This window comes from Rissa tridactyla, chromosome 8 (assembly GCF_028500815.1).
Source record: "Rissa tridactyla isolate bRisTri1 chromosome 8, bRisTri1.patW.cur.20221130, whole genome shotgun sequence".
NCBI lineage: Eukaryota > Metazoa > Chordata > Aves > Charadriiformes > Laridae > Rissa > Rissa tridactyla.
Window position 1 is genome coordinate 4,789,492 of NC_071473.1, and position 10,845 is coordinate 4,800,336.

At 46.5% G+C, this 10,845-nt stretch overlaps 1 protein-coding gene across 1 annotated transcript; it reads right to left on the reverse strand.

Annotated features, from left to right (window-relative positions):
- Positions 1–988: 988 nt before the first annotated feature.
- Positions 989–3,204, reverse strand: ATP5MF (ATP synthase membrane subunit f). Its single transcript, XM_054211013.1, has 4 exons — positions 3,130–3,204; positions 2,933–3,040; positions 1,522–1,638; positions 989–1,149 (listed from the first exon to the last, which is right to left on the reverse strand). Exons 1-4 carry the CDS (start codon positions 3,143–3,145, stop codon positions 1,121–1,123), a joined length of 270 nt encoding a protein of 89 aa, XP_054066988.1. The 5' UTR covers positions 3,146–3,204; the 3' UTR covers positions 989–1,120.
- Positions 3,205–10,845: the final 7,641 nt, after the last annotated feature.

Sequence of the window (10,845 nt, forward strand, 5' to 3'; positions counted from 1 at the left end):
CGGCCACACAAGATCTGCGCCTAACTGGGCACGTGGAAAGGGAACTGCAACACTCTGGTGTCTGGCTGCCTTCCCTGTCGTGTTCAGGTCTTTGCTACCTGAACAGATGTTTTCCAAAAGTGAAAGCCTCCCTGTTAACCAGTGAAGCTCTTGAGAGATTCTTCTCAGCCCGTAACAAGCGTTTTTTGTTCTCCCTCCTATTCAGAAAAGGATACCGCAGGCTGTACCTGCAGTGCCCTGCTGCAGTCGCAGGCCTGGACAGGGAGCGTTGTGGCAGTGGGACGTGCTTGCTTAGAGGGGCACGCGAGGAAGGGCAGCAGCTGGGGCCAAACCCACCAATGCTCTTTTCGGCTGTGCTTATGCACAGTGTCTCCTGTTAAACTTCTCACCACTGCACTGAAAGTCAAGAAGCAAAAGTTTTCCTTATGCTTAACTTCATGGACCTTAGTTATGTTAAAGGTCTCTTAAGCTTTTACCCATTCAGAACAACTTTCCAGCTTCTTTTAGGAATTAAAGTGGGTAGAGTTTTGACAGGAAAGAGATATCAGAGGTAAGAAGCCTTAGAATCCCTGTGGCAGAAAGAGAGTTGCAAACCTCTGTAAAGCTAAACCAGCCCCATCTGAGGCAGTGCTCTGCAATGATGGAAAACTGCCCAAAATACCTGCAGTCCCCAGGTGAGAATCAGAAATGTGGCCACACCAAGCCACCTAAAGCTCAGGTACTGTTCTTTAAAATCAAAATATTATATCCTTTCAGCTAGTTGTCCAACCTGTACATAACAGCTATTAAGAAGCACCGCAATGCTTTTTACTTTTATCAAACAGTTAAATAGGAATGAATTATAATAGCTTCCCCAGTTCATAATGCAACCCAAGGGGCAGACGCTTTCCCAACCATCTCTGAACATATCCTTGAGGGTGGAAACTCTTAAAGACGACAAACTCAACTTGCACAGTACAATTAACAAATCAGTTATTAGAGTGTTAGCTCAGTAAATGTAAAGTGTATGCACTTTATTATTGGTCATAATGGTACAGATTTTAGTATGAATACTTCTGATGTCTTCTGTCAGGGTAACTGTTCCGGGAGCCAATCTGTTCAAGAGCTGCACCTTCACACTTCAGTGGTACTTCCTGTGGCGGTCATGTTCTATATAATTCAAAGTAAAGCAAGTTAATTTCACTGAAGTCACAAGAAAAAAATACCACACCTGGAATTACAGGGAAGAAAGCACTCTAAAAGAAATCTAAGCATGTAGTTTCTAAGTACTGTCGGGTCAGACAGGCAACAAGATCTAAGTTTTCTTCATCAACAAGCAAATATCAGTGATCTGATAACTTACTAAAAGCATTCATGGCTAAAAGAAGTTCGCTTGCCCACAATCTCAGATTCAGGCAGCAATGGTTAGCACAGTCCTTCATTTTATTTCTAAAAGCAGCAGCAGATTAATTGTTTTTATTGCCCCAAGCAATCTTCCAAGCTACACTATACACTCAGCCATTACATACTGCTTTTACTTACTCAGGTGACTGTAGCTCCAGATGTAGCTGATGACAACGTAACCAGCAAGCACCATGGAAATACCACCCAGGCCCCCTTTCTTTACATTGATATATTTATTGTAGTATCTGTCATAACCTGTGTAGGAGACAAGTTGTTTTCATAAAAGCCCAGTGAATTGCATAGTTTTCTCTGTTAGAAAGAAGCAGTTTGGTTTCACAGAACTTCAAGAAATTGTTTGTAATGAAACACCTGAGGGTCTCAGAAGCAAGTCTAAGAGAAGGCAACCTGGGTCTTAGTTAAGCAAGGTGAACACAAGTTTCTAGCACTAAGCCTTAAAAAAAAAAAAAAAAAGGGGGAAAAAAAAGCCACATGTTGTTTTTCCCTAAACGTTATTGTGACTTGCATGAGCTCAAGCTGCTTTGGAATTATCTAATTCTTTCATATACTTTATGTAGATACTTGCATTTGATATTTTGTGTTTAAATCTACCTGAATGCCTTATCTATATCTATAGCAAAGGGCATCAGTCAAAACCTTTGCCAAGCAATCTATAAAAGCCCCGTGTCCTTTCTTAGCATCTTTAGGGATCAATTGCATTTTTTTTTTATTTACATGTGATGTTGGGAAACCTCAAGATTTTCAGCAAATAGGCTCAGGAGTAAGGTCACCATGTTTCCTCTTTATACAAGAAGGAATACTGAAAACCTCTGGAGGATAAGGCCCATGCAAGGAACACATTTACAGATGGGAGAACAAGACACTACAGGCACCACTGTTCTGAGAAAGCAAAAGTCGCCCTGAAACAGCCCCTGTACTGCTGGGTCCTTCTTGCCAGAGCCAGAGATGCCCATGTACTCATAGAATCACAGAATGGTTTGGGCTGGAAAGGACCTTAAAGACCACCTAGTTCCACCCCCTGCCCTGGGCAGGGACACCTCCCACCAGACCTGGTTGCTCAAAGCCCCAGCCAACCTGGCCTTGAACCCCTCCAGGGACGGGGCAGCCACAGCTTCTCTGGGCAACCTGGGCCAGGGGCTCACCACCCTCAGAGTGAAAAATTTCTTCCTGATATCTAATCGAAATCTCTCCTCTTCCAATTTGAAGCCATTACGACTCATCCTATTGCTACATGCCCTTCTAGAAAGTCCCTCCCCATCTTTCCTGTAGCCCCTTCAAGTACTGGAAGGCCGCAATAAGGTCTCCCCGGAGCCTTCTCTTCTCCAGGCTGAACCCCCCCGACTCTCTCAGCCTGTCCTCACAGCAGAGGGGCTCCAGCCCTCCCAGCATCTCCGGGGCCTCCTCTGGACCCGCTCCAGCAGGTCCCTGTCCTTCTTGTGCACCTGCCTCGCTCCCTCAGGAGAAGGGATTCACACCCTCCAGCTCCCCGCCGGCCGAGGGGCTGCGGCGGGTCCCCCTCAGCCCCCCTCACCTCTTCGCACGGCCCCCACGATGCCGCCGGGGGTGAAGTCTCTCATGGCCAGCCAGGTGGGCAGCTGGCCCAGCTTCACGTCCAGCAGCTTCATGTCCTTGAGGGGAACTGCGGCACAGAGAGAGAGACACAGACCGGTCAGAGGGGAGAGGGGAAGGGAGGGAGCCGCGGTCACCTTGGCGGCCGGCCGCACTCACCCGGCGGCTGCGCCATCTTGCCGCTGCTGCCCTGCGCCGCCGCGGGGGAAGGCGGGAAGGGGCGGGCGGCGCCGCTGAGGCTGACGGGAGGAAGGTCGGGCGGGAACCCGGATGTTGGGGCGGGTGGCCAGGGCTTGGCGCCATGTTGGGCGGGGCGGGCTGGGCCGCGCCGTTCTCCTCTCGCGACGGGGCCGCTGAGGGGGGGGTGACGCCCGCGTCGCCTCGTCCCCGTCCCGTCTCCTCACCCGAGGCGGTCGGTTCCCCTGTGGGGCTGCACACGCTGCCTCGGTTGCCACGGGCACTGCATTGAGGGCTCTGCGTGTGGGGCCCTGTCACAGGGCTGAGGGGTTTTCCTGGTTTGTCTTGCTCCAGCAGGTCTCCTCAGCGGCCGGGACCCTCTTCAAGGGACATCAGGCGACTCATGCCTGGTGTCCTCCAGTGCCGCAGGGCAGGCCAGCGCCTTGCAGTGTCCCCGCTGTACGTTTCATGTTGTTGGGTGCAAGCGTTTGCCAGGGCTGCAGATGGTGAGAAAATAAAAGAAAGAAAAATCCACAAATTTTCGTCGGCATTGTCACAAGACTTCAGCAGCAGCCTTTTGGGGGCTGCTGGTGTCCCACAAATGCACCTTTTCTACTGTGTTCGGAAGAAGTTGCAACTCTTAACACTGTAAATGTGCATTCACAGATAGGATATGCTGCAACGTACGTTTTAATTTGTGATCATATATTGTAACGTAAGAAGTGAGGGCTTCTCAGACCTCTTCCAGGGGTCACCTGCCCTCTCCTGCAGTCTTCCTGGGTGGCTTCAAGGCGAGAGGAGGAATGTTAGACTGCATTTTTCACAGGGGTTAGGTGACAGATGAGTAACGTATAGTGTGGTCCCATTTCAGTGCCCACTCAGGACTTTTCCCGGTGGGAATATGCTGCATTTTACTACAGCAACTCTGCAAGGATGTCAAAGGCAAAAGAAGAGGCTGGTCCTCAATACCTGGTAGAAGCAAACCTGCATAACCAGAGTGGTGGAGGAGGTAATGTGCAGATAAAGACAACTTTTGCCTTCCTGCAACAGGAAAGAGCCACCTTAGATTTATTTCGTGTTCCCACGTGTCTTTCTGGAGGATTTAGTGCACACCGGCCCGAGAAGGACCATCCTAGGCAGGTAAAACGCCATGGTGGGACGAGGGTGGGCTATGGGGAAGAGGACCCAGCAGGTGTCACTCGCACTCAGCAGAATGCAGCTGCTGGAAAGATGCTCTCCATTAGCCCGACCTCTAGAGGTTTTAAATCTTATCATTCAGGTTCATAAAATAGTGTCAGGTTTTGTTGACGTTTATTGTGCCGAATGTGGAAAGCAAAGTGATACAGCAGTAAACAGGGAGCAGCCATCCACCGCTGTTTCGGACAGGTCAGCCTGGACCCCAGATTTCCTAGACATTAAATTGCCATCCCACAGAGGACTGTGAGGATGGATCAGAGACGCTGAAGACTAAATTAAGGACGCTGAAGGGGGACACAGGGCTCCTACATAAACCCTAGTCTCTGCAGCTTTTACTTCTCTTAGGTCGCCGAGTCTTATTCCACGTGGCTCCCTCCTGCCACTGCAGGATTCTTGCATTATAACCTGTAGGGTTTGTGTTACTTGGTATTATATGAGTTGAGGCATGTGACTTCTGTTGTCTCAAGAGATACACTACTCTGTAACGCATTTTTTTCAGAGGCTGCTCTACTTGTCTAGCTTCACCTACTATTTTACTGAAATTAATTTATTTACATTGAATAGTGCTGTCCCATAACACAAAAATAAAAGCAGAAGGAATAGATTACCACCTATTTCTTTCTTTTACTTATTAACAGAAAGTAGGATTAGGAAAGGATAGTGTGCCTGATCACTTGAAGAAAGGACTCCAAATTTAGTCCTTGCTAAATGGGTTAAAAATCCCTTTATTAAATTAGTCTTTATTTTATTATTGGACTTTACCGGTAACTGTCATTTTATTGCTGAAGCGTCCCCTGATGAACTACTATGTGGCCTTTTACAGTACTTGCATAAAAGCATGCTTCAAACTTGCTTCCCTCATTCTTGCAAGGCAACCTATTCTTTTAAGTAGGATTACTCATGCAAGGCAGATTAATTCACCTGCAGGAAAAACAGCCAATGGCGGGTGTCTTGTTTTAAGGAGTTCCCTGCAGAGCAGAAGAACAAATAAAGTTGCTCAAACCGCTAATAGCAAGGTCTGGGGGAATTTGGTTTGTTATGGTAGGAATGGAAGTCGATAACAAGGATCCATCTCCAATGCAATTAGAGACAGCAGTGGCCCAAACGGTGGGCTGAACTGCACGTGCTGGTAGAGCAAGAGAGGAGCAGAGCTGTTGTCTTTATGCCATCTTAATCCGGAACCAAGCAGGAAGAGCTAAATGGTACAGAGGTGCAGGAGGTTTTGCAGCACACATTTCCTCCCTTTGACTCACGGTGCTGGCCAAAATTCAGGGTCCTGTTGGTTGATCCAGATGGGAGGGCGAGTGATGAAGAAAGGTATTTTTGATGTATTTCTGTTTGCTTACAAGAATGCTCACAGTCTTCCTTTCCTGAACACAGAAGAAAACACGCAGTTGAGAGCCAGTTTCCTTGCTTGTAGCTCCAAACATGCTCCAGGCAGCAATGTGACCCCAAATCCCTGTTTCTGTATTCAGTCCAGGTTTTATATCAATGATTGTTCAGGCTGTTTGAAGTTTCCGTTCCCTGCCTGTTTCAATATGCTCTCTGTCTCCTCCTCCATCTGAACTGTATTGTCCATCCACACATAACCTTCTTTCCTTTTAATATCCTACCCGAAACTGTCCTCCCAGAGCCTTCAGGTACTCGAGCAATCTTGCATTGTGGGTGGAAATAGACTTAATGTCTCCTTCAGCTGCCCTAAATAAAGGAGCGCAGTTAAACCTACCAGTTTCAAGAAGGTTTAACCCAACCTACAAAAATAAAAGCCTAATGGAGTGTTGCCCTGAGGTTTTCATCTTACTGAAGACCCCTCTAGAAAATGCTGTGAAGTTTATAAGTAATGGCATGGAAATAATAGGGAGCACATAATTCAAAATACCCAGAGTATTTTGCAAAAGACGTCAATAGATACGAAAGAGGTTTCCTTTTTCCGGTAGCAATAGTGACACATAATATTGCAGCTTTCAGGCCAAAGATTCGGTTGTGGCCTGAAAAGTTAAGTAACACCCTTCATTAAAGTTGCTGAAAAGAAGAAGTAAGAAGCATAACACAACCTCCCTCAGACTGTAAGATTTCAGAGGATGGGATCATTTTTTCGGTTCTGTGTGCCACCCTTTGAAAACTCAGGGTCTCACCTGGGACTGGTGCTCAGGGATACTATAGCAATATGCAGACACGGTGTCCGTAGGTGTGTAAAGTAGCACAGAGTGGCCTTCAAGAAGGTCAAGAGACGAGGATTTACCTAACTGATCCTGCGTCCACTGAAACTGATGACAAAGCATCCAGTGCTTTTAATAAAGGATCAAACCTACACAAGTGGACAGATACGGTTCTGAAACATGCGGTTTGGCATCGGATGCTTCTTGGCTCCTAAATATTTATCTCAATTTGATGTTTTCCCACCAGCACAGGTAAAGTGGCCGCAGCCATTAAGGAGAAAGAGAAATCATGGGCTACCAGCATTTCCAGAAGGTCAATGGAGAGACGCGTGTTTTATCAACCGGTAATTTAGAGAAAAGTTGTGGTCCCAGGTAGCTTGATCCAATCCGCTGTTTTTTAATTGTATGAACGCTTTGATGTGGTGAGAGCAGTGCAGCTGCTCAGCGGAGGTCTCAACCTCATTCATCTAAAAATGTGCTTGCACTGGAATAGGATGAGAAAGGGGTGTGGAGTTTGGAATCTCTTCCATGTCCAGACTTCCTCAGGAAAATGGTGAATTGCCTTGCATAGATAATAATACCTAGGGATTGACCCAGCAAAAGCAGTTGAGAGAATTAACCTATGATTGTAAGCGGGTTGCGTGCTCTGTGTTATTACAGAGCCATTTTCCTTAGTCAACCTCAAAACACTTTACAAAGGAGATCGCTTACCAATGATTAGTAGTTTAGCATGTGCACAGTTCTTTTCTCCTTCACAGCACTTGAGGATCGATGCATCTTCATGCTCCTCTGATAAAATGTGTAAGTTAATGTTATGATTATCTTTTCAAGTGGTAAAATTTGAGCCCTGTGTTTAGGACTGGGGAGGGGGAATTCCTCCCTTCTTTTGTCCCATCCTGCTGGCCTTTGCTTGTATCTAGCATCAGTTGCAAAAGTACCTTATTTTGTAGGTCTTTGATCAGCCTGCTGGTTAGCTAAATATATACCTGTGGGGGGATAATTACATGCTATCAGTAGTAAAGTGTAGTAAAATAATTTACATTAATTAAAACACTTGCAAAACCAAAGCAGGATTTTTCACTAAGATAAGCCTGCTGCAGCAACAGCTGTATCTGAGACTGCCTGCTTCCTATAGACAAATATGAAAATAAAACCAGGGACCAGTGAAAAACAGTTTCTTCATGCCAAAAAGAGGAAAGACATATACCCACTGGGAAAACCATGGAGGTGTCAATCTAGAAGGGCAGGGCTGAACACATCATCCACCTGTGCAAGCAGGTCTGCATTCATGAGCGTGGGGAAGGTTGGTGTGATGAATCCCATCTCATCAATGTGTCTATTTGGCTAAGTGTGAGCGGCCTAGCAAGAGGGTTGTACAAATGGGCCTCATATTATTGGGGGAGGATTCGGAGACTAATTAAATAGTGTGACAGAGGCTTAAAAAAAATCACCTTGTTACCATTTTTGAATCCACTGTCAGTTTCTCCAGCACAATCCTTGTACTTTTTCTCTCTCCCCACATTTATGTCTGATGAAAATACTCAGCACTTTCATACCATGCGTGGAAATTGTCTACCTGACCTTCCCAGCTGAAGCAGTCGATGGCTATTCTCCCTCTGCTACCTTGTATCTTGGAAGAAGCTCAGTTGCTTCTTTTTTCAGACTTAGTTGAGTCTTTTTTCAGACCAAAGGCATTGGTGGGTTTGGGACATTATCAATTCCACAGCCCCATGGAGATGACCACTGATGGTGCTTTCCACAGATCTCAGAACACAGCCAGTCTCCAGTTCAACCCAATAAAACTCCCCATTAAGTGCTTCTGGAACGGCTTGTGTCCCAGGGTTTCTCTTTCTTCCTGATGGCTGCAGTCGCTTAACTTCTGATAGTGAGAAGACATCAGATTGAAGTAAGTGCTTAGGAGCCAAGAGGCACTACTGTTTCATTTAGACCTCATTCTTATTTCTTTACCAGTGGGTGAGCTAAGCAGCTTCTTAGAAGACACAAAGGAATCAGGAGGTTTGAAGGGCTGCAATGGGAGAGCCACAGCTCAGGCCGCCCCCAGCAAATTGTCTCTCACTACATTATGTAGCCCAGGCCTTCCAGTTTGGTAATCGCACACCCGGAGAGTTAGACCATGCCTCTTTCTCCAGTCAATAGATGCAGTCACCGGTACAGGATTCACGGCTGTGTTTGATCCGTTGCTGAGTGAGTTGGTGAGATACCCGCTCCTCCATCTGTTCTCCCTTTCCTCAGCGCTTCTCCGTGGTGCCGCATGGATGCACGTGTGTTTCTTTGTGTGATTCTCTCCCCACACCTATCTCTGTCTTTTCGTTGTCATACTTCACACACAAACGAGCGATGCTTTGCACCCCCTCCCCAACTTGCACCAGACCAAATTCTAGCTTTCTCCAAGGTAGTGGAAGTGGCATAACAGATCTGTATAATCAGGCTTGCCTAGTGGCCATGTTATCCTATACGCTCGGCAAGAAAGGAGCTTAAAGCCAGGGTGAGAAAGAGATTCCTCTCTAAAGATCAGCTAAGAGTCGGGTGGGATTTCAGCCATGCGACTCTGACATTCAAGCAGGGCACATGGGCACCCCTCTTCCCTCTCCTGCTCAGCAGCAAGAAGCGGGAGGGACTGCAGGGGACTGGGACAGGGCAGCCAAGCTGCACCAGGGAGTACTCGAATGTATTTCATTTCAGGGTGACCTTTAACAGGTGTGGATTTACTGATGGGGAGGGGAGAGGGAAGTAAACGAGGGATTAAGGGGACTTTACCCTCCCTCCACTTTAAGCACCAGCTTGCACAGCATTCCAGTACTGTGAGACGCAATTTGTGGCTGTGTGGCTTTCTATCTTCTGCCTCCCTCGTTTCGGGACAGGGTTGTGGCTGCTCCTGGTCTTTAGCTGTGCTGGGGATTCAATAGATGGAAGATTGTACTGCCAGGTGTCTCAGATATAAACCTGGGATGTGGGAGAAAAATCATCCTCTTATCCGCAGGAGTTGGGATTTAACCCATAGTGGAAGTGCGCAGTTCAGGCAAACACAAGGTGTGTGGAATATTCCCTGGGTGACTTTGCCTGAAGATCTCTTCTTGTCCTAGTGCTGCTGCGCGCTGTTGAACAGCTGCTTTCCTCTAACCCAGTGTCTGCTGCAGTTCGGTGATGGATTAAGGCAACACTCCATTTTCCTTATCCCTCTCCGGGGGGAGTTGTAAAGTTTAATTAATTACATTTTGTAAAACATGATGAGATTCTTGGATGATAAATGCTACACAAATGTAGAGTATTTTTTAATGAGCACTGTATGACGGCTGCAACAAAATGCTTGTTTAATCAAACCGATCTGAGCTGCAAAAAATCCTCACCCTGCTGCTATCAAAGAGAAATGTTGCCAAGCACTCTGTCTTTCATGGGCTATTTGATTTGAGAGTCCCAAGGCGTTTTTCAAAACTTTAACAAAATAAAAAGGCAAAGAGTATATGTATATATCTGTATTTTACAGATCTTTCCCTGTATGCATGCAGTTTAGATTATATAACAATACTAGTTAGCAACAGGGAAGGGAAAGATCAGTGAACAGTGTGGCTGGATGTCATGGCTGTGTGGCGGGGTATGGATACCTGCTCTAGTTTTGCCTGGCCCTGTCAGGCACCAGAGTTCTGACCCCACATATTTTGTGTTTTACAAGTTTCCCACAGCTGTGGGTATGTGAAATCAGCCTGGCTGCAGCTTCTCTCCTATTCCCTCCTAAGCAAACGAGGTTAAAATGAAGTCTGGGAATGTCTCTCTTAGTTGTACACTGCAATGTGAGCTTACCCACAGAACTAAAGGTAGTTTCCGTAATGAAAATTGCAGCCTGCTGTAATTGCAAGCAGAGCGCCATTTCTTTTGCTGGGATTTGGTCAGGAAAAAAGAGAGCAATTTCTTGAGCTAAAAGAACTGCCTTGGGCTACTCAGTGGCTAGAACTTCAGCTTTACTCTTCTTCCAGAAAACTGCTTTTACTGTTATTGGAATGCTGAAGCGTCAGAGCACCTGTGAATAGAGGAGAGATATGACTTGAAGAGGCACTTAAAGCAGAGCTTGGAAGAAGCAGCCTATAGATTTCCATCCAATGATGACACAGCCCAGTCTACCCAGCCTTTGGGATCCAAGGATGCTCTCAGCAGAGGCTGGTACGGTTTCTATTGTGGGATTGAAATGGTGTCAGCAATCAGTCAGAGCCCCCTGCACTTCATCTGCACTACCATTTCCTTAAAACTGCTGCTTTGCACAATTTGCCTTTTCTGGACCTTTTATAATCTCTGTTTCTTTTGGTGAGCTGCAGTTCTCCTTAAGGGG